This window comes from Perca fluviatilis, chromosome 6 (genome assembly GCF_010015445.1).
Source record: "Perca fluviatilis chromosome 6, GENO_Pfluv_1.0, whole genome shotgun sequence".
Lineage (NCBI taxonomy): Eukaryota > Metazoa > Chordata > Actinopteri > Perciformes > Percidae > Perca > Perca fluviatilis.
This window is the reverse complement of record NC_053117.1, coordinates 21,141,960-21,166,543: the sequence shown is the minus strand read 5'-3', so window position 1 is coordinate 21,166,543 and position 24,584 is coordinate 21,141,960. Positions and strand designations below refer to the sequence as shown.

Here is a 24,584-nt window from a genome sequence, read left to right as displayed (position 1 = left end):
TGGGTATAGTTAAAGCATTTGTATGCTCCTTTCTGTGTAGAAAGTTGTGATTTCATGAAAAAGAAAGGTATATGCATGCTAATTTGGATGGTTAGGATGAAGTATTGAGCCAAAGAACATGTTACCAGCTTCATCTTTGTGTGGTTTTGTGTCGCATGATTTTCCACAGTAACAAATATGGAAGATAAGTAATCCAGAATTTTTAATGAATTGATCTAATCAATTATTCTATGCAAATTCAAATATGCAGCTGTCCATCATCATCCTTGCCTATGTCGGACTTAACTACAGAACTTATAGTCTTTACTACAGCGCATACAGTACATATACTGAGTTTACATACTGCATATTGTATGTTCTGGTTGCGATAGAGAGTACGCAGGACCAGTTTCCATGGTTATGAGAAAAGGAAACCAGCTGAGGTGGCCTGCTGAGAGTTGTACAGACAACATTTTATGAATTATTCACTCTTTTCATTCTTAAACATAGAAGAACATAATGATGCACAGAAATCACAGGAATGTTTAAAGCTATAGTGCGTAGTTTCTGTCACCTCCATGAGGATTTCTAAGTAATGATAACAACACTGTCGGCGCATCCACATGATACAAGCCTTCCGTGATCACGCACAGCCCCCACCCCTCCTCCACGCAGTTGCTAGTTACCAAGAAGGACACGGAGGATTAAAAAAACATGATGGATTCTTCAGAAGAGGTAATCGAAAAGTTGCTGGGCAACACAATCTTCTGAACATAGCCATACTGAGAAATACAGAGAGAGTTGTGAGGAGCTGATAGTCTTAATTAGCTTTGTAGCAACTCATTTGGCAATGGCTTGAATGTAGCTGACGTTCATTAATATTAAAAAGTTACGCACTAAAGCTTTAAATAAACATACCCTGCAGCCTATTCTGGAAGTCTGCATACAGCTAATGAGAAAGAAACACAAAAAAGGACTGAAAAAACAGTCTTTACAAATACACTACATTACGACACTGTTGTTTCCTCATTGTGTTCTGTACTACTGTAATGTAGATATGGCAAAACAGGAAAGGTGTGTGATTTTGAGGAATAAGTCTATTTCTAAATCTATTTCTAAATCACTGAAAATAGCAAATCTGGCCTTGGTCTGTGTGAGAGTGCAGCCAGTGCATTAGACAGTTATGAATGTTCCTTCATGTCATTTGGACTGTTGTATAACTTCATGTTATGGAAGACACTTCAGACCTTTTTTAAAAGCTTTAATGGATTGTTTACAGCTGTCATATCTGCATTGGAACTATATTATAAAATAGTGTCTTGAAATATGGTGGCATCTGAAAAATGGAAAGAGAGATTTCAACTTGCTATGCGTGTATGTACAGTATAAAACAATGTATGTGGATGTAACTAGACCGTCCAAGAAGAAGACATTTGTATGGTATAGGTTGTATGCAAGTCAGGAAGGCTCTTTTTAGAGAGCAGGTTGTTCAGCTATGATAGTATACAGAAGGACTGTATACATGCTATAAATGGCTTGTAATGCAAAGGTTTTATTTTAAAACCCTGGCAATGTAAAATATTTCTCCAGTGCCTTTACATTTATTTCATCCCTATGTTTACTTACTGCAGATTTAATAATAGGTTCTTCTTCATAGATTGTAATGGTGTTGCTTTTTGAAAACAGTTTGACATTTGAGTTTGAAAAACTATTATTCTATATTGTAGCTAATAAAGTGATTACGTATTTTTCTTGTTTCCTTTTCTCTGGTGTCCCTTTCCTTCCTTCCTTTCTCCCTTCTTCCTTAGTTCCTCCCCTCTTTCCTCTTCTAGTTGTCTCACTGAGTCTGAGACAAACAGTGGGGAGGTCAGGTATAAATCATCATCTGAACTTGTAACACTTTTCTTCACCTATTCACCTTTCACATAAAATTGTCCCGCAACACAGTAGTCACTTTTAAATTAAACAACAGTCACGTAAAGGCTTTTAATTGAATCACAGGACCTAACTAACCACGTCTAATCTGTGGTGTACAAAACTGTGTTCAATAAGTTAATGTGTTACAAACTGAAGTTTAATACACTAGTGTTTTGCAAGCTATAACACTGATTTCACATACATGCATTTACTGATCTTTTTCACACCTCCACAATAACAAACTTCATCTTTGAACAAAATTATATACTTGAATGCACCAAAAACTAAGTATGCTCTGCTATCTGTAATCTGCCAGTGACAGGTCTCCAACGCATCAATCCTCTGACCAAGTAGGGCTTTTACTCTATGCCTGAGAGGGGGCTGAATGATGCAGGAGCCATACCCACATCTGATCACATTGACCAACCACAGCCACAATCATCAGGCTTATCAGCCTATCAGCAACAGCAAGAGGAGGGCACTACAATACCCAACTATGTCCTCATTTCCAAACTTGGCAGCCTCTTAAATACTCAATATCAAGCAAAGAACGTGTCATCTACAACATCCCTTCACTTAGTCACCTTCCCAATGACGTATTCCAATTCTGTTGACATGTTTTATGAAATACATCCCACCCATTTGTCTAACATGAACTATCCATTAGCTCAAATGCTTGTACCCTTAAGGTGCACTGGTTCAACCCCAAGCCAAATACCATTTTGTCATGCCCAAAGACCAAATGACACTTCTTTTGATGAAGTGTTTATGCCAGTCAGTATCCCACATTTCTTGGACCAAGTTCTGTTTGTACCCACACTGCAGCATCATTTTCTAGCGTATCATCTGCTCAAGGACTATACTCATTATTTCAAAACTAAGCACCAGAGGCTTCTTCTGATCCTGTCCCTGTCCATAGACCAGCTGCTTCAGATAGTACAGTTACAGAGCCACCAAGCTTTTGACTGCCCACAGCTGAAAGGTACATTGAGCTTGGGATGTTTTATAAAAGTTCACAGTATTACCCTAAAATGCATAATGGGTCCAAAAAAAGGCTTTGACTATAATAATTTATTTTACTTTTGGTACCTTGGTCTATCAATTCCCCTGTGCCACCACTGGAGGACAGCACAGACTCAAAAATGTTTGAGTCCAGTGGCCGTGCGACTGATCATGATGGTGATGACCACAAATTATATAGACAAGCTACCAAGTCTTTCAAGGCTGCGCAAACTCAGAACTTTCTCCTCAACACATGTGCCACACATACATTTTACACTCGATGCACATGAAGGTGACATGTCATTGAATTGCTTTCAACTCTCTGTCCACTCTGTGATGTCTGTCCCCTCAGTTTCACAGTCCAAGTCAATTCTCATCTATCTCCTATATCAGCATGTCATCATGTACTTTCTACCAAACCAGTCAGGTACAGTGTTATAAGGATTTTTACTTAAATGTTGCAGGAAATGAAAATTTGTTCAACTTACTTCTACTATAATTAGGAACAATGCCAAGCTGCCACACTTACTGAAACAATGTTGTGGTCATTTTCTTCGGTATTGTCTGTGGAGACATTTAATATCACTGTTGTTGTGTATTTGTAAATAGAAGAGAGCTCCTGTCAAGTCCTCTGGAATTCCTACCCAAAGCAGCCCCCTGCTCCCCTCCTCTTACCCCCAGTGCCCCCAAACAACTTACACGAAACACACACGCTGAGCACCGTAGTCCAGTGCAGGCAAGGTAGACATAGTGTGTGAGTGTGTGTGTGTGTGTGTGTGTGTGTGTGTGTGTGTGTGTGTGTGTGTGTGTGTGTGTGTGTGTGTGTGTGTGTGTGTGTGTGTGTGCTTCCCTCTGAAAGTATCCTTCTGTGTATTCCCTTCCAATGACCTCTATCTTTAAGCTTTTAATTAACTACTTCTAAAACCCTTTTCTCTTTCTACCCTATTTGTAATGACTCACAATTGACATCTTGGTTCCATCACGATTTCCTTTTCATCCTCTGCCTCCTCTCTTCCTCAATGTGTCATCACCTTGTCAGAACAACTTATCAGAGCAGTCCTTGGCCTCCTGAGAAGGCAGCATCTCAGTGCTTATTGGACGCCCTGCTCATCACCCCAATCACTCAAGCTCCGCCACTACACTTGAGGAAGAAGAAGAAGCATCATAGCGTCAGTGAGCTGCATCTGCCCAAGAACAAGAGGTAGACGGGGCAGACCTGGACAAAACTAGCTTTTGCTGTATAACTGAAAATGGCATTGACTGCTTAAGAATTGTTCTTTGACACTGTTTTAAATTGAAAAGGATGGAGAACAATCAATATTAATCAGCTTTTCTTCATATTATTATTGTTTTGGCTTCAACATTTTTTAAACATGGTTTTGTCCAGGTCTGAATCCAGGAAAGAGTGACAATAATAAAATCATCCACTTACAAATAATGTGATATAACGTGTGGAGACTCATTCGCTGTGTGATGGGATGCATGAGGCTTCACAATAGTAGCACTCATAAACTCATTTCAACAAGGAAGACGACTTAAGGATTAAAAATGTTCTTATAGATTATATTTGTTGTAGAATTTGACAAAAATATATGTTAGACCGATCCCTATTTTTAACACATGGTATAAACAGCCTTGAGTCCACTGAACATGCTATTCATTGCAGTGTTTGGTCAGAGCATGCCAGCACCGAAAGACACGGCCCATATGTCTCTGTGGAGACAACTCATACCAACTATGACATTCTGTGGTCACTGTGAAAAAACTTGGCAGCTTCTCACAGAGATCAGTCATTGGCTAGTGGACACAACTGTACACGTTTAAACCGTGAAGTATGAAAAGTGTGTGGGAGAGAGAGTTCGAATGGGTGGATGTCTTTGTCATTGTGTGTGCGTGCATGATGGCATACACGCATGGATGGTAGGCCTATAGTGTGTGAGGATTGAATTTGATCCAAAGAATATCACAGCACTGAATTATAGACCATCTGTTGTGTGGTGGAGAGAGCTGCTGGACAGCAGTCAGCTATGTTAATGGACCATTTGTTCAATGTTCATACCAAACCAACACATTTATGAGATGCATAATACACGTTCTCATCGGTGCTACAGACACACAGGGTAACTTAACATATGTAAACAGTTGGGGGACTGACATGTACTCTTTTTTTCCTCATTATTGCGTAACACCAGCAAACAAGAAGTCTCATTATTAGGTGGCATGCAGTGCTGAAAATAGACTTCAGATAAGATAAACACAGGAACAACAACAGGGAGCAGAGCAAGGCCACTGACAGGGTAGTAATACATGATCAAGGTTGAAATCTATTAATGTAAAAAAGTGTAGAATACAAAACAGGAGAGAAAGAAAATAAATGTATTCCTCTCTCTCTCTCCCTCCTTACTACCTCCCAACCCTCTTTAATTATCACTGCAGTTAACAAGGTTCATACAGTATGTGGCCCAGTACTTCCAGATGGTCAGCACTCTAACCGGCTACTATTGAATCAAAACAGTGGGGCCTCCATTAATCAACCAATCACAGTCTTGCAGAATCCAATTAAGTTTCCACATAATTGGCCTGATTGGTGGAGAATATTAACGAGCTGTGCTGTAATTGGCTCTGATGAATGAAGGACTGGGGAGCATCTTATTTCCTGCTCTACTTGTCACCTGTTGTTAGACAATTACCATAGCAATAGTGAATAAATTGTTGAATGCTTGTTCGCCCAGATAATGTGAATAGATGGCACTATAGCCTTTAATCTCGCAGAGCGTTATAGCTTAATAGTATGATGAGGATGGGGTCCTTCCTGTTCTTTACAGGACCGTTCTGCTTGATGTAAGCTGATGCTCTTCTCTCTGTTTCAGTATAGAGAAAACAGCTAATTTAATTCAATTCAATTTTATTTATAGAATCAAATCATAACAAGAGTTATCTCAAGACACTTTACAGATAGAGTAGGTCTAGACCACACTATAATTTACAAAGACCCACTAATTCCAGTTGAGTTAATTAGTCAGAAAGCTTACTGATTTACTTGCTTGATTTACCTACTTTTCTACCTTCATGGTTACTTATAGCAGTGGGTCACCTACCTGGGGATAATTTAAACAATGTTTATAGTAAGGCCATAAGGGATTGCAAGTAGATACTCCTTTGTTTTATAGAGTCACAAGCTGAAAACACTGAGAACCTTTCAGATTGACTTTTGAAGTTAATCCCACCTGTTGATCATAAGAATAATTGTAAGAATGTATCAGATTTCTGGACACTAATTTGGTGGAGGTGCTATTGGTCTATGCAAAATTGTTTGCAATAGTTAAAATGTAAATGGGGTCTAATGAAAATGGCAATGAAATTGCAGCTAGCTGGCACTGTCGGTCTACTATCTACACCCTCTCTCTCTGGCTATAGATGTAAGACTCCTCCTGTCAGACATATGCAATACAAAATGATAAGCAGATAATGAGAATGAAGAAAGATGCTCTGCAGTGTGACAGTCTCTTTCCTATAGAGAGTTCTTACATCAGGACTGTATCGACTAGAGGCTGATTAGCTGGAATCAATGCAAACACAACAGTCCACTGGGTGCATTTATCACAATCCTTGTCAGTGTAGCGTGTGTTCAACAGTGTGTATTCAGCAGATGCCTTTTCTAACCATTTGTCCATTCAGTTGAGATTCACATTTTTTTCTTTGTATTTGACCATAACAAATACTAAAATGACATTGCTGACAGTCATCTAAAAAACTATCTCTGTCATGTTTTGTTCATGTATTACTTTTTCCATTCCTTATTTCTGTGCTATTTTTCTTCTCACACCAAAGGGTGTCTTGGCATCAGTCTGCCACAGAAGAGGGAGACCCTCTCTTCTCTTCTCCCGTCAATGCTGTCTATGTCTTTAGGTAAATTTAAAGTCTCCTCTCCTTTCCTTGTTAGTTGTACATTTGATCACATATCCCGCAACTGCTCTTCCACAGTACTCATTCAGAAAGTTTAAATCTGTGATTTTAGAGGTAGTCCTGGGTGGTAAACCAAGTGGCCCCCCTGCTCTGTAGGGAACATTTGATGTTATGGATGTCCCAAGTGTTGAAATGAAGTGTGTGCAAGGAAATATCACAGCAGAGGCTGGGAGGGCAGCTGAAACACGGAACATCTACTGAGGTGAAGCCAGCACACGCACAAGTGCAACATTTTTCCTCTTTCGTCGTCTCTGTCTCTCTCTGTCTCTCTCTGTCTGTCAATTCACCTCTCAAATGGTCTATCACTCTCTCTCATTTCTTCTCTTTCAGGCTTTCTCACTCACACAAAACATTCAAGCACAACTCAACGTAACTATGGCTGCAGTTGCCATAACACTTGTATCCCATGAGTCCCCTAACAGCCAGGCACAAGGGGAGCACAGCAGTGATCCAACTGTTGGCATCGGCTACAACTATGCATTATGGGTGTAATACGTCTGGGTAGAGAGATTTCTGGCCCACCCAAGCTTGCGCTGATGAACACACACATACTTGAAAACACACACACACACACACACACACTTTGATGTTACTAATAGAGAGGTTATTCATGTTGCCTCATATTAAAGGGCAGTGGAGAGTGGCTCTGAGGCCCCAAATGATTGAAAAGCGAAGGTATTTCGTTCCTTTCCACAGCGATAGCTGGACGAGCTCTGGCATCGCTCTTCAAGACAGAAAGTTAATCAGAAAATGACTTTAAAAAGCCTGGTGCTCTTTAAACCAAATCTGCAAACATATTTTGTATTCAGTCTACATGACTTAATTCTATTGAAACAAGAAAGCTTTAAATATGTACATGTATTTTCAATGTAGTGATTAATAATGGCTTTTAATGTGAAAGAATGTTTGTGATTTTAGATGTTTAATGATCAATTATAATTATTGGACAATCAGTCAATACTACCCTTATTAAGAGAACTTGAATGACCCTTATGGAGAAGTGTCTCGACAAAATAAAAACCTTCCAGACACATTTTTCCTAAAGAAAAACAATTGCTTCCCTCCATGTAGATCTGACCCAAGAGCATTGAACAATGAACAAATTTAACAAGAAAGACTGCATCATGAGGGATTATTTTGTTCAGCGACGTTTTGTCCTGAAAGAGATGTGTGCAACATAAAAAAGAATATATTGCCCTGCGAAAAACAATGCGTTGCCTTAGTACTCGAAACAATGCCACGGATATTTCATGTTTACATTTATTTAGAGACAAAATGTGTAAAACTGCGCAGTGAATATAAACTGACTACCTATAACAGCACTATGGTAGGCTCAGTTCTATCTACTAATCTACTTTGTGTAGAGAGCTGGTCCTGTGAAGTCATTTTCTCTCTTCCGTCACTTGAATGAGTTTTCTGGCATCCTTTGATGTGATCACCACTAAAGTTTATTGCAGAGTCTCTTAAAATGAATCAGCCTTTGACCCAAATGTGAAATTTAGTTTAAATTTTTGGGGCCCATGTAAATGGACTGCCAATGTTGCCGTGGGGATTCATTCATTGAGGTTATCTCTTCATGACTTCAATGAAGCATCCAAACCCATACATTGCCTGTGCATTTAGAGACATTTGAAATAGAAATAATCCACTAAATAACATGAGATCTATACTATAAGAACTTTCCTACACCATTAGTACTGGTAGTCTGTTATCTGTCTACAGCACATCTGGAATGGGCACTTTTGTTCATGCTATATTTCACTCTTTCGTAGTTCTCTCTGTTAATTTGAATTGATATACTGGCATCAGTTTTGAATGGGTGTGCTGTATCATTATCAACCTACAAGTATCCTATCCATCATCAGGCCGGTGGCCTGGACTCTGTTATGCTGTGAAAGTGGCACACGGGCAACATTTTTGTGCGTACTGTATTCACAAGTAGGAAGTGCATCGTGAAGTTGAGTACTGTACTGTTTTGCCTGGAGCTGCATGCTGTGTTTTGTTTGGTACCATATTTGTCTCCGCTCTGTCAGCAGGTAGGTGCTCTGGAATCTGTCTTACTGCATTTTGACAGGAACTTGAAAAATGAGACTGTGCTGGCATTTTTTTCTTCTAATGGCTACGAGTACAGTGGGCTCTCAAAAGATATGTAGCTGGGAACGAAATCTTTGTAAATAACAGAAACTAAGACAGAGTAGTATGTACCTATCACTCTGAATGAACATAACCATGAATAACCATGTATTTTGCAACTCAAGCATTGCAAATTGAGTTTAATGTGCAGTGGCAATGGTTTCTGGTGTGTTTTAATTCAATGAATTTAATTACAAAACATTAATTGATTTACATATAATTTCCATTTTGTCTCGCCGCACAGTGAGGAGGGAGAGGAGCCAGAACTCAACAGCCATGAGTCTGCAGTTGTCAAGACCATGACCAAAGGACCTGCTGCAATCCAGGGTAAACACTGTGTGTGTTCTCTTCTGTCCACTTGTTATAGCAGCACATCTTAAATGTGTTTTCATTAACTTTTTTACACATCCACAATGAGCCCTGGTTATTGCCAGCTGTAATTGTTCCACTCTGTATGAAATATGATTCAGGGATTGGGGACAAAGCCACAATTGGCATGTGTCCTTTTAATTGTCTGAAATAACATTTCTGTCTTTGTGAACACATTAAAAAATACAGGATATATGCATTCATAAATGGGTTTCAGTGACTAAAATACAATTTTGTTCAGCCAATTGCTGCATGAAGTCTGTGGAATAGTACATTACTGCCTAAATCAATTGCCAAATCCAACAAAAGTATATATATATATGCCTGTGCGTGAGTTGCTTTTACTGTAGGGATGTTGTAGTATTTCTATTACTAAATTAACTAGTGGAGTATAATCAGGTTGAGGTGCCTTAACTGTTTTCTTAGCATAAGTCACAGTGAATGCATGTATACCTAATATGAAAAGTCCCCCAAAATAGATTCCTAAAAATAAACTCATTCAGGGTTTGAACTAAATCTTCTTTTAAGGACATATTTTGATTGATTGGTTAATATATTCCCCCTACAGCTAAAATAATGTTTTTCCCATACAAAAACTGTTTGGTTCCAAATCCTGGAATAGTGTAAAACTGATTTACTGCTGTTGGATTGAATGTTGTTGCAGCCAGTTAGCAAGGGGAAAGAGGCTTATTTTCCATGGTTGAAGCGTGACATATGTTGTGAAATAGGTCATTGCAGACTTTCTTTTTCATTTCTCGTCTTTTTCCTCTGTGGAAGACCATTAAGCAGGCAAGAAAGCCCCGCTTTGCCTGTGGCGCCTTGCTCAGTCACACATGCAGCAATTTTACTCAGTTAGAAAGATAATATTTACTGAAGGGACCTGTCGGGAGTTTTGAATAAAGGCAAGCCACAGAGCTGCAGTATAATGCCCATACTCCATCTGCACTCAGCCCATAGATACTGGGATTGAGTATCTTTTCTAGGTAGTTCTCTCCCTGATGTAGCTGCCTCTCAACAACAATCATAATTGTAGTCACTTACCCAGGAAAAGCTCGTGAAAATATACTACTAGCCGTATAGCGCCCTAGCAGCAGTAAGCCACGGACCCATCTTGAATTCTGAGCTGCAGTTAAGGAACCCAGGCTGTCAGACAGTGCCTTGTTGCAAATGTCCATTGTAAAATATAGTGACACAACCCAGTCTCACGGCAGTTTGTGAAATTTAATCAATTTGATTCGTGTACACAAACACGTTTATCTAGTGGGTTTTTTTGTGATGGTCAGCACATTTTTTAAACTAATGTATTTCAATGGGAAGCATCTTTTGTGATCACAGCACGATTCTCAATGAGAAGATGACGTAGCATTACGAGTGACTACGGTAGCAAGTAGTATGAAAGCCCGAAAGTCTGCATAGGGAGGTTGGTTGGGGTGGTGGATGGGTCAAACAACAGAGGACTTTCACCCAGGAGACCGGGGATTGTGTCCCGCGTGTCACCTTTCCTAAACCCAACCGTCACTTTCTTCTTTTACTAAACCCAACCATCCCGTTCTTCTTTTCCTAAACCCAGGCATGCCCCGTTGTTGTCCCACGTCCCGTTATTGTTTTCCTAAACTCAACTGTGCCGTTATACAGCTATGCAATTGTTGGTATTATAAAAAACGTGCTGACCATCACAAAAAAAAACGTGCTGACCATCACAAAAAAACGAGATAAACGTGTTTGTGTACACGAATCAAATAGAAGTAAAGTACTTGACCATTTCACGAACTGCCGTGAGACTGTGTTGTAAAACAACACACACACACACACACACACACACACACACACACACACACACACACACACACACACACACCCTCATTCCTGAAGCAACTTCACTTTCAACATACAACCTTATGACAACATCATATTATTACAAAACAAATAGATATGCAAATACAGCATACAATTTTTCAGGTCTTAGAATAACTTACGACAATACCTTTACATTACAATTCCATTTCTATGTTTCGGTCTATTCCTTTCTGTATTGGTTTAGTATTGATTTCTTTAATCTATTTTTGAACTGAATGATGATGTATATAATAACAACTGTTTGATGTTATTGTTCAGTTCATTCCATAAGGTCACCCCACAAACCGAAACACACATGCTTTTAACCACAGTTCGCACAAGAGGTTGTTTGAACATACATTGTCCTCTTAGATGATATCCCCCGTCTCTATCAATAAACATTGTTACATGGTAAATTATTTTCTTTAACTTTAAACATAAATTGTACAGTTTTAAATTTAACAATATCCATAAATTTCAGCAAATGTGAATTCAAAAACAGATGATAAGTGTGCTCATAATACCCTGTGTGATTTATTATCCTGATTGCTCTTTTTTGCAATGTGCAAATATTTTGTAAGGTGCTTTTGTAGGTATTTCCCCAAACTTCCACACAATATAACATATATGGTAAAATAAGCGTGCAATAAAGAGTATGTAGTGTATTTTGGTTCAGTATGTATCTAGTTTTGCTCAATATACCAATACTTCTGGCCATCTTCATGCACAGGTATTTAATGTGGGGCATCCAGCAAATTTTATGGTCAACGCCCAGAAATTTACTTTCATAGACTCTTTCAATTATTTCGTTATCAATTACTATTTTCACATCTGTATTTATAGGACGATTTCCAAATATCATATATTTAGATTTGTTCAAGTTTAAAGATAACTTATTTCAATCAAACCAAAGTTTTAATTTATGCATTTCTTTTGTGACCATTTCCAGCATCTGCTACAAGTCATCCCTGCAACAAAAATTAGTTGTGTCATCAGCAAAAACAATTAATTTGAGTACATTTAATACTTTACAAATGTCATTTAGGTAGAGGATAAACAGTTTCGGGCCTAATACTGACCCCTGTGGAACGCCACAGGAAGTACTAAGGCTCACTGACCGGTGATTACCAATTTGAACAAACTGACTCCTGTTTTCTATACAGTTTTTTATCCAGTTATAGGCCACACCTCTGATGCCATACCTTTCCATTTTTTTAACAGGATTTCATGATCAACCATATCAAATTTTTCTAATTTTAGATCAATTAGTAAATTGTTTTTTCAATGAAATTATCTATCTTTGTGATAAATAGTTTTTCAAGTATTTTTGAGAACTGAGAAAGCAAGGATACCGGTCTATAGTTTTTGAAAATATGTGAGTCACCAGATTTATACAATGGGATGACTTTAGCTTCTTTCATCTGTCAGGAAATACTCCTGTTTTAAATGATAAATTATATAGTGGGTCTACAATCCTGCCTATTTTTTTATTAGAGACATATCAATATCACAATCTTTTGAAGTGTTATTCATACTTTTACTTACAATCTCTATAATTTCTTTGTTTTCTAAAGTCCCCCAAAAAAATTAGTATGGGTTTGTTTCCACATGATCCATCACGGAACATTTCATCCCTGTGTACTTTATATCAGTTTAGGGCAGTTTGAAATGTCAAACTGTGTAAAATGTCGTTTTATAACATTTAACAAATTATTGCTATTATTTTGCAGGAAATTTTGGTTTAGGCAGCCTTACAGTGCAGGACGCATTCATATTTATGGCATCTTAAAGCTGTGTTTTAGCCTCCATCTAGGACTGTCAAATGCAAGCTTAAACTTAAAGCACCTATACTTCTTATACTATTTTTATTATAACAATGTATCAAATGACAATGTGAAAGGGGATGCTGTTAGTGATGGACATACAGAGAATTATCACCTGAATCTGCAGCTGCATTCGGCTTTACAGAGCTTTACAGCGAGTTTCACCTCATCGTTTAGCTGTCCGATCCGCAACTTTTGGTTTTGGTTCACTCTCCCCACTCCTCAAAGCGTAGTTTTCAGCTGCAGCAGGTGGTTGTTTTCAGCAAATAAGCTTTAAAAACCGAATGTAAACTCTTCCTGCTAAACACTTAGACAGACACAGTTAGAAACTAGCTGGTGAACACAGTGGAGCATTTACCAGCTAAAAAAACAGATATTTCCCTCAGGAGAAACACAACTCCAAATTAATGATAATGTTGCTCCATAACTGTTGGATGTGTAAATAAGTAACTGTTTGCTAACAAGTTCACTAGATCAACTTAAAAAGTGATGATATATTGCGTTCACAACTTGTTTCTGCTGCCCCCAAGTGGCCAAAGAAATCAGTTATTGTAGGTTTAACCTCCACTTTCATTGAGTTTTCAAATGAATACCTTACTACCCCTAACATTAAATCTAAACCCAGCCCTGTTTCTAGCCCAAACAGACACACTTAAACATGGCATGTAATGGTAAAGCCAAGCTCTAAAAGTAGCCCCTTGCCTCACCATGCACACACATACAAAAACAAATCTCCATCCACAGTGTGGAGATCAAAGGCCAAGCTACATGTATAGCCATGTGTGGGTCTGGGTTTTAGCTGAGGGAATGTATTGGTGGTCTATTTGTGTGTGTGTGTGTGTGTGTGTGTGTGTGTGTGTGTGTGTGTGTGTGTGTGTGTGTGTGTGTGTGTGTGTGTGTGTGTGTGTGTGCTTGGTCATGTGTGCACATTTGCCATAGGAATGTTTTGAAGGTGGAGGGAAAGATTCTGGGAAGATTGATGTGGTAAATTCATGGTTATGACAACAGTAGTCAGCCAGCTGCATGCACCGCCATGACACCTGCTGGGTGTATAGACAAAGAGGGTAGAGGTCAAATAACTTACACACCTGGGAAGAAAACACAGACGCACACACGCACGCACGCACATCCTTTGTGATGCTATAAGTGTGAAAAGTGAATGCTGTAAGTCCCATCTCTGTCTCTCTGTTTCTTAACCAGTATAACCTTTTATCTCTCTTTATCTTCTTTAGGTCACGGCCCAAGGACTAGTTTGATCACCCCATCTTTCGGTATGAAAGGTAATGGAAGTGCCAGTGTCCCGAGGGGTCCTGTCCCAGCCCGACCTTTACCTCAGCCCCACCCTAAAGATGAGGACACCCTGGTCCAGATGGCAGAACACATCCCTGCTGGGACTCGGGCGCCCATGTGTGCCCACTGCAACATGGTCATCAGGTGAGGGATAAATACGGCTAATAAGGTCGGATCAGAATGAGGCTGTCATGACCATTTATAGTGAAAATTGTGAAGAAAAAAAAACAGTGGACATGCATTGTGTTTAGTTCCATCATATCATGCATACACACAAACGTGGCACAAGGATAATGAAAAAAGAGTCAATCCCTTCAACTTGGCTGCACAGATATCCATTTGTACGAAAACAAATTAAGATCGGAAAGGACAATATGTCCACTTCTCAATTATTCAGTGTATAGTTAGGCACATAAAATAATAATCATGTCTAGATATATCTAAATAATCTTTGTATGAAACTGTAGAACTACAAAGATCTAAATGTAGTCTAGATAAGGGGAATTAAGTTGCACCTGCAGTAGACTTTCGGTTTAAAATACAGGGTTTGTCTTTTGTTTCCCTCTTGTGTAAGTCCACCCAGAGTTGTATACAATGGCACATCATTGTGAACTCTTTTCCTCTTCCTCTTTTCTGCCTACCTCTCTTCTTCTCCTGCCTGCCCTAACACAAGTGTTATCTCCCAACTTGTGTCACCTTACATTACATATCACTAAGGATAGGGTAGCTCACATGCTAATGGCTGCCAAGCTTGCCACTATCTGAGAAAGCTCAGATAAGCACAGCTATTGTGTGGAGTAAGTTAGTCTCTGTTGTTTTCCCATTTTACCTAATCATCAAAGTTGACAGTGCCAAGGTTCTGTCTGAGTGGAAGCAGAGGGTGATGTTTCACAAGACATTGGATTTCTAAAATGGGTTCCTCCTTTTCTGAAGCAACTATTGACCTGAATGGAGTACTGAAACGATTATTCGCTTAGTTGATGGAACCATTTTGAAAAGCTATTAATTGTTTATGTTCTTGAAGCACAAAAGCCAAAGATTGCTGCCATTTGCTTTAATGTGAAAGATATGTAGAATTGTATATCACTGTAAATATAAGAAGTATTTTCAATGTTCGTCTGGGACAGTTCATTGGACAAACCCAGCCTGTTATGATGTGACTATAGGTCTCAGATTAGTGGCATTTCTCACTATTTTCAGACACAGTCTACAATAGAATAAGTAATTAACAGATTGAAAAGTCTAGATGAATCAATAATAAAGATAATCACTTGCAGCCCTCCTAAATACATTATTGTATCTACTGGCTCTCTGGTTGAAAGTCCTTTCCGAATATTGCTGGTTTCTTGTTTTTAAGGCTTAGTTGTTTAAACCACCACATACAGTAAAATCATCACACTTTTATTATTAGACTAAAAAATTCTAAACATTATGATCAATTTTCTGCACATTCTGAAAATATCATATCAGAATGAACTAGATGTAATCAGATGTAAATTATGATATTCAATGTAGTAACTCCCTTAGAGGAGGAACAATGGAGGAGCAGGAAATCTGTTGAGTTACCAAGAGACAACTCGCAGAAGTTAGACAGAGTTACTCACATTATCATTCATTCATTCATTCATTTGTGGTCTGTCCATTTGCCCTCAAGAGGCTGTTTGTAGACATGGCAATGAAAACAAAGCACATATTGACTGCATGACCTATCAACACTACTGCTGAGCAGTGTGGTACTTTGCATGTATAATTTGCATTTAAGACAATGTGTCATGTTAATACAAGGAATTACAATAGTTAGCTTGTGTCTCTTGCATATGGTTTAATTTCTGTCAATACAGAATACAGAGTTATTATTAACTTAAACTTAAACTTAAAAAACTTAAACTTAAAAAACTAATCTTTTTGTCTCTGTTTGTCCATTTGTTTTTCCCAGAGGGCCATTTTTGGTAGCAATGGGGAAATCATGGCATAAGGAGGAGTTTAACTGTGCCCACTGCCGTACATCCCTGGCAGATATAGGCTTTGTGGAAGAACAGAGATCTGTCTACTGTGAACACTGCTATGAAGATTTCTTAGCTCCGACATGCAGTCGCTGCCAGGCCAAGATACTGGGGGTGAGTTGGTGTAAAGCGAATTGGAGCAGTAGGGTGTGTGTGTGTGTGTGTGTGTGTGTGTGTGTGTGTGTGTGTGTGTGTGTGTGTGTGTGTGTGTGTGTGTGTGTGTGTGTGTGAGTATACTGTACTTAACAGTTCAGATTCATTAACTAAAATAATTTTCTGCAATGCAAAAGACAGTGAAGATGATAACTAAACTCGAGCATTACAGTGCATGTAAAGATAGCATTTATAAAAGCCTCAATGTTACTAAAGCTTTTAGCCATTTTTCTGAAGGTTTTTAAGTTGGTCCTGTTCACTTACTTTATAGCTGGCCTTGACATTGTGTGTGGCTATTGTTTTCAAACTCCACCACCTCTTGTTTGGAGACCAAAAGTGATAGTCCTCCTCTGTGGCATTCAATGCAAACACATACGGACATTATTTGTTTTATGGTTTTTCTGTTTCCCCCCTTTTTGTGCTTCAGAAAGATTAATTGTTGTGTAAAGACTGGTTTACAGCATCTAGATTAAACATGTGTCAGTGTAATTCAGTCTTCACTCCTCTGTACTGTTTCACTATGTGCCAGCTGTAGGTTGAGGTGTTGGAAGTGGCCAATTAGATGCATAAAAAGGTTTGGTAGCCAGCACTGCATGAACATGATTACATGAAGCAGCTCCCAGATATTATATGATTATATATGTACCGTATGTGAGACACTTTAAATATAAAGATACAGAAAAGTGGCTCTTGTTGATTGTACTTAAAACATTCTACTTCTGAGTAAGCGTTAAAATAGAGGTTGACCCAACTTTCACAGTTATCACAAACTGATAATGATGACTGTATGTGCTTTATACCTTCTTCTATCTTCTTCTTGTTAATTTAGATAGGCAATGGGTATTATCAATTTGAGACCAAATAATAATAGGGCATGAATTGCACAGGTGTAGACATCATCAAAGGATCACAGGTTGCTGCATTTCTGCCACATTGTACCTCTGACCCCAAACATGCAGGATAAATCCATAGAGGGCCAATGCAAGAAAGCTATAGAGAATTTCTAAAATGACCACCACTGAAACTCAGGAATGTGGCACATGTTTGGGTGTTAGGAGAATTAGTCTTAGTGTCCTAGAGGCTGCACGTGTAGCATTAAACCCAGAGTGTCAGGAAGCTGAGATCTCTGCTCTCGTAACAGCTCTGACATTCATCCCTCACGTGTTCTAACCTCTTTAGCCTCAATCCCTTTCAACCCTTTATTTCTCACACATCTTCAACCAGCTTACGGCTTCTTATTAACCTGCTTTCTCACTCCCTCTCTTCTAATCCTTCATTTTACTCCGGCCCACCAACTTTCCATTGATTCCCTGTCCTGTCTTGTTCTCACAGTTTAAGGGTGGGAAAGAAAGCAGCTTGTCTGTTTTAATCTGAGTCATGTGGCCCCACAAGAAAAAATCCATAATATTTAAATGTGACATGAGAAAAGGGCAGACTGCAGGAAAGGATGTGTATTCACATGTAAAACAGACACATTATCCATACAGATCAAATAGGGATTGATAATAGAAATGGACGATTTTTGTTGACACATTTCATGTACAGCAGTGTTACAAATAATGACCCAATAAGCAAGGTAACATGGCAGCATCCCACCAAAAGTCTCTGTATCCTGGATCTAATTTTCCAGTTACTGTGACCGACACACACAAAGACCAGTGCTCCTAATGAACTGTATGATGCCTCCAACTAACCACACTGTTTGCTTTTTTTGCACCTAGGAGGTGATAAATGCCCTCAAACAGACATGGCATGTCTACTGCTTTCTGTGCGCTTGCTGTCAGCAGCCAATCAGAAACAAAATCTTCCATCTAGAGGATGGAGAACCATACTGTGAACAAGGTGAGTGATGAGGATTTTGAAAAATGCACTGATTGGGCTGATGAAGGGTGTCTCATACTCAAAGACAAAAGTCTGTGCATTGAAAGACACAATAGTAGCTCTCTGTTATGAATAGACCTTTATTTTGGTGCCAACAATAAAGAAAAGAAATATTTCGGTTTGAAAAATAAAATACAAATTGTTGATGCCATCTTGCTTTGTCTGTAAAAAAAAAAAAAAAAAGACTTCTACAGTGTGTTTGGGACGAGCTGCCATGGCTGTGAGTTCCCCATTGAGGCTGGAGACAAGTTCCTGGAGGCCCTTGGTTACACCTGGCATGACACCTGCTTTGTCTGCACTGTAAGTGAAGGCTTCACAGCATATTCACAGACTCCACACAAACTCCACACAGAAAGGGCCAGAGCAGGGGGCCTAAACCAGGGTCAGTATTGATGTGCAGTCACAATGGTAACCACTGCCACTAACCAAATCAAAAACCTTTATATGATACACGTGCATTAACCATTTCTGGACTTGGTGGATATAGATAAAGGTTTTGTTCATTTTTCATAGTTTTTGTACATGGTGTGTGAGCATTATAAAAACACAGTCAGGAGCAGATTCAGAGTCTCTCACAGTGATAGGATAGATGCACCTTCTTGCATATTTACCTTAATTTTTAAGGAGAAAGTGATCAATGAGGAGATTTAAAGTTTTCTGGACAACTTCATTTATGTAACCTTTATGTGTGTGTGTGTGTGTGTGTGTGTGTGTGTGTGTGTGTGTGTGTGTGTGTGTGTGTGTGTGTGTGTGTGTGTGTGTGTGTGTGTGTGTGTGTGTGTGTGTGTGTGTGTGTTTCCTCAGGTGTGCTGCACCACTCTGGAAGGCCAGACCTTCTTTTCCAAGAAAGACAAACCTCTTTGCAAGAAACATGCTCACACACTGAAGATATGAATTTTGGACTTTCCTCACAATGTTCGAGCCATATGTTCTCCCTTGGTGGATGTGGTGGGAGAGCCTCTTAATAGATCATGCAACAATAAAACTCAAGCAACACTTATACAAGCAAAGAGGTCAGAAAAAGGGAAACACTGTAACATGTATGTAAAAGTGAAGTTATTCTTGTCAGGGGACCCAGACCCATTGTAATACATAATCTCCAGTACTTTTCTCCTGTGATTCTTATATAAGCAGCAACATAGCTTGCAGTAAAGAATCACTGTTTTTACCCTTTTTTCACCAAAACTGACCTCTGATTATGCTATTATTTTTTCATTGTTTTTTATACATTATTTGCTCATGCATACAAAAAAATAGAACAGTTTTTGTTCCAAATGGTGCAGTGTATGTGTACTCACACTAGAAAACACAGTCAGACATTTAATAATACATAGGATTTTGTGATACCAGTCTTTATTTCTTAATCCAGAGTTTAATTTTGAGTTTCCCTAAAGCATGTCAGTGTTGAGTTCATCACATTTTCCATTGTCAGTGAGTCAGTGTACAAAGAGGCTTGGGTAACCTGTTAAATCACATTTAATGCTTGAAATTAGACAGTACCAGAAATGTGTGGAAAATATATATTCATACCCTTACTATATGAATTCAGAGAGAGGAGGATATTGGAAAGTTATTTTCTAAGCAGGCATTTCTTTTTTGTTAATGTTTGTGTAGCTGTAATCAAATTTAACAATCTAATCCGCAGCTATTAAGACAATTTCAAGAGAATATTAGCCATCTGATTACCTGTGTTTATTATAACAGATGGTGAAACCTCTTGCCTTTTATCAGTGCTTAGATGTTAGATTATGTTTTATTTTTTATTTGTCATGTGAAACTTGTAACATTGGCAAAAATGTTCCAGTTTCAAAACAATAAGTAACATTTATTATATACAACATTGAGGCACTTGAGAAAGAGAAGTGGACTTGATTTAATGGAGGACGGAATTGGCTCTAAATATAAATTAAATAAATATACATACAAAATAGATAAATGTAACAAAATATGAAGCCCATATTATGTATATCTATGTATTTCGACTTACTATGATAGACTGACATCTTCACAATTGCATGTGAATGCATGTGTTTTTTATTGTGCCATATAGTTTAATGAATAATGTTCACATTTTACCTCATGATATATATATATATACATATATACATATATATATATATATATATATATATATATATATATATATATAATAAACAAAAGGCGAGCATGCCACGGTGCAGGCAGAGGCCGACACACACACACACACACACATATATATATATATATATATGTATATGTATATATGTGTGTGTGTATGTATTTTGAATGTTATAATTGTTGCTGGTTGATTCCGTCCTCCATATGCTTCATAAAAGTGAGTCACTCTTTCTGTCCTGGTCTGCAGAAAAATTAGGTCAAACATGGATACTATAATCCTTGTGTAGTAAACTGTATATTTTAATTTGTTTATAGAGGTGAGAAATGTCTTATCTGACAGATGTATTTAACTGTTTGGGTGACTGGGTTTTTCCATTTCAGGACACTCAACAGGGAGTGGATGGGGCAGGGTAGTTTCACGTGACTGTCCACTAACCTTCCCAACATGTTGTCTTCAGAGGTGTCAACTAACGAAGTACAAATACTTTGTTACCTTACTTAAGTAGAAATTTTGGGTAACTATACTTTACTGGAGTAATTATTTTACAGCAGACTTTTTACTTCTACTCCTTACATTTTCACACAATTATCTGTACTTTCTACTCCTTACATTTTAAAAATAGCAACGCGGATTTCGATGCCTTATTTAGGTGCCACTTAAATGCCTGCGCTTTTCTCTGATGCTCCGAAAACGGACGTTAGAGAGAACTGAAACATCGCCGCACGGGACGCTAGTTAACGCTACACTCGACAGCAGGTAACGTTAGCCTACCGCTAGCTAGCAGCTGGACTAAACACGGTTAAAATGCTGACAGCTAAACGGTGTAAAGGTGTGTCTGTATTTCACTGTGGGATTGTAACACCAGACTGTAGCTGCTGTTGTCTGAAAAACACAGACTCAGAGATGTTTCACCTTTTTCAGCTCTTCTGAGTTTGCAGGTATTATTTTAATATAACATTATTATAGTCATTATGGCCTTTAGAAAAATGTTTTTTTGTGGAGGTGGGGTAGTGCACTATAGGCCCCTGTGGGGCGGGCTAAGCATTTTTTCCGCCTTACATTACTTTTACTTTTATACTTTAAGTAGTTTTGAAACCAGTACTTTTACACTTTTACTTGAGTTAAAAGCTTGAGGTGATACTTCAACTTCTACAGAAGTCTTTTCAAACCCTAGTATCTATACTTCTACTTGAGTAATGAATGTGAATACTTTTGACACCTCTGGTTGTCTTGGAGATATTTACTTTTCATTATGGCTGAGGGATACATGTGGTCTATTTTGTTTAGTTTTCAAACACCAGAACAAATGGCAGCAAAACTCACTTGTATTAATTTCACATAATTATCATTAAAGAAAGCTGGGTTTTTACTGTATGGGACTAAAAGGGGGTGAAGACAGTGTGCAGCAGGAATCAAACATGTTATTAAAAAAGCATAATTGTCACCTACAAAACTACAGTTGCAACTATTGAAATTGATCTGAGTTGTTTAATAAATGATGCGCTTTTAAACCCCCAAGAGAAATATCCTGTGTTTCTTTTATGTTTGCTTACTTCTAGTCAGTGTGCTACTATCTTACCACGCTAAAATTCCTGTATTATTGCTTGCCTTGAGAAACCAACTGGCAGTACAGGCAAGTCTGACATAAGCAGTGTGAAATGCAAATTTGAACGCATGTCTCCACTATTCTGAGAAAGGTGTTATTTAGGGATTGGTATTTTTGCTGTGCGTGCGTGCGTGCGTGCGTGCGTGCGTGCCTCCTCCCTCTCCTTTCCAGGTTGGTGATTGCTAAGTGAGCACACCTGTGTTCAGCTCCCTGGATAAAGAAGAGGAAGCCGTGGCTGGGTTGAATCAGAGCAAGTGCACACATACTTGGAGGTTTATTTCTCAATGCAGACGTCCAGGGGCCTGTACCATGATGGTAGTTGAACAAACTCAGGGTTGCAGGATTGGTTTAGAGTTGACAAAACCAAACCGATGCAATCAGGCTTTATTGGTACCATGACGCAGCTTATCAACTTTCTCTGTTAACTCAGGCTTTGATCCTTAAACTCTGATTACTCCCGCGCGCGCAGCATACGTAAAAGAGGGACCGCAACAACCAATCACGTTCAATATGGATAGAGCGAGAGCAATATATTTTTCTGCGAAGGAGCAAGAAATTATTTTAGAATATAAAAATGTTTTTCAAGCACGCAGTAATACCGTCTCTGCTGCCAAAGCAAGAGAACAATCTTGGAGGAAGATTGCTGATTGCGTTAATGCGGAAGTTAAAGAAATACATTCTATAGGCCATTAATGTGAAATTATGAATATAGGCTAATCATATTAAAAATGTATTAAATAAAATGAAAATGTGTGTGTGTATATATATATATATATAATATATATATATATATATATATATATGTTTGTAAAATGTGAATGTATTAGCTTTGACATCCTAAGAAAGATTAATATTAATTGATTTTTAGATGCAACCCCAACTCCAAACGTTCTTGGCAGCAGATCAAGACAAAATATAAAAATATAATTCAAAGTGGTGAGTATTTATCACAACCTTTTATTATTTTTGTGAATATTTTATCACAAACACTTCTTTGCAGCAAAAGGTGAAGCCATTGCAATGATTGCAACAGAGAACAGCAGCTGGGAATTAATTACGTCACCTATATGTTTCTTTGCTCACCGCTGATTGGTCAAACTTCAGACTGAGATCTCAAATCCAGAACATAACCTGCCCCGGAGCAGGTTAGCCGTGCAGCGTAAGATACCATGGCAACGAACACCGATTAAAGCCGAGCTACTTTCATAGTACCTAAAACCCAGGGTTGGTGGAAACTAAACTGAAACATAGCTGGCTAGCCACCTAAACCAGCTTCATGGTATAGGCCCCAGGGTTCAAATCTGACCTGTGCTGATTTCCAGCATGTCTTCCCCCTATCTCTCTCTCTCTCACCTTGCTGTCCCATCAAATAAAGTTGGAAAAGCCCAACAAGTATCTTTAAAAAAAAGAAAGAAGAGGAAGCAGCGCCTCTTTCCCTTCCACTACTCTCAAGTTTTTTGTTGTGCTACTGACAGCAGACAGTGCTGTCCAAAGCATGTATCGGCCTCTGCCTGCACCGTGGCATGCTTTTGTTTGTCGTTGATCTCAGCTGACCTGAGGCCTGTACTACGAAGCAGGATTTGGCGTTAACGAGCTAACTTCAGGCTCAACCCAGGATTTTCTGTACTACGAAGGTGGATTAGTTGTTATCGGGTTCAATCACCGTGGTAACTCATGCTGAACACCTAACCTGGTCGGGAGCAGGTTAAGTTGGAGATCAGAGATCAACCGGTGTTAAAGCAACTACGTAACCCCGCCGGTAGAAGACCAGGTTGAGCGTCACGCGTATAGAGAGAGAGCGCGAGCGAGAGAGAGAGAGAGAGAGAGAGAGAGAGAGAGAGAGAGAGAGAGGGGTGCGCTCATAAAAGTTAAAACATTTAGAGATCGACAACCCTGTTAACATTCCCTGATTGGTATTTGTATGAAATATATATATTATAAATGGGAGGGAATTACATATCGGCTTCTTGAGCCGTGTGTCGCCAATGCGCATATCGGTTTGAATTATGTTTTTATATTTTTTATTTGCTCTCAAGATCGCTTACCACTGCCAGGGTTGCAACTGAAATAATAGGCTAAAGCAACGACAGTTTATGGAAAGCACAAGTGTAATTATGGTCAGATCTTGGTCCTGACTGATGGGGAAGTGATATTGATAAGAGTAATTTACGCATCTACAGCGTGATCGGCAATTTTTTTTTTCTTTTGCCAGCTTTCCTTCCTGTTTTAGGAAGCAGCGACTGTATTGCGTTTTCCCTGTAAAACCGAGTCTGTGTTCTTCATATTTATGTAGAATTATAATTTGCTCTTCTTATATATAACATGCGGCTCTGGGAGATCTTTGCGATTGGTCGTGGTGCGCAAACACCGCCTCTTTTATGTGAACGCGCGCGCCGCTGGATTGGGAAACCCTGGGTTGACTGAACTAGGTGATAACCAGTGTCGTAATACAGGTTATGCGGGACCGCGCTTGTTAGGTTTGGTGAAGCCGGATTACTGAAAGAAATCCAGGACATGTTGATCTTGCA

General features: G+C 38.8%; 1 protein-coding gene across 4 annotated transcripts in view; it reads left to right on the top strand.

Annotated features, from left to right (window-relative positions):
- Positions 1-20,469, top strand: part of pdlim5a (PDZ and LIM domain 5a) — a 61,998-nt gene extending 41,529 nt beyond the window's left edge. For 3 of the 4 annotated variants that reach the window (XM_039803173.1, XM_039803175.1, XM_039803174.1), the window contains 11 exons: positions 1,788-1,850; positions 3,251-3,325; positions 3,508-3,639; positions 3,938-4,099; positions 6,730-6,807; positions 9,242-9,324; positions 14,258-14,459; positions 16,252-16,432; positions 18,193-18,313; positions 18,537-18,652; positions 19,157-20,469. In XM_039803173.1, the coding sequence (XP_039659107.1) occupies positions 1,788-1,850; positions 3,251-3,325; positions 3,508-3,639; positions 3,938-4,099; positions 6,730-6,807; positions 9,242-9,324; positions 14,258-14,459; positions 16,252-16,432; positions 18,193-18,313; positions 18,537-18,652; positions 19,157-19,246 (1,303 nt within the window). In that variant the 3' untranslated portion in view covers positions 19,247-20,469. The remainder of the gene's footprint in view (positions 1-1,787; positions 1,851-3,250; positions 3,326-3,507; positions 3,640-3,937; positions 4,100-6,729; positions 6,808-9,241; positions 9,325-14,257; positions 14,460-16,251; positions 16,433-18,192; positions 18,314-18,536; positions 18,653-19,156) is intronic. The other variant, XM_039803176.1, reaches the window with a different exon arrangement.
- The last annotated feature ends 4,115 nt before the right edge of the window (positions 20,470-24,584 follow it).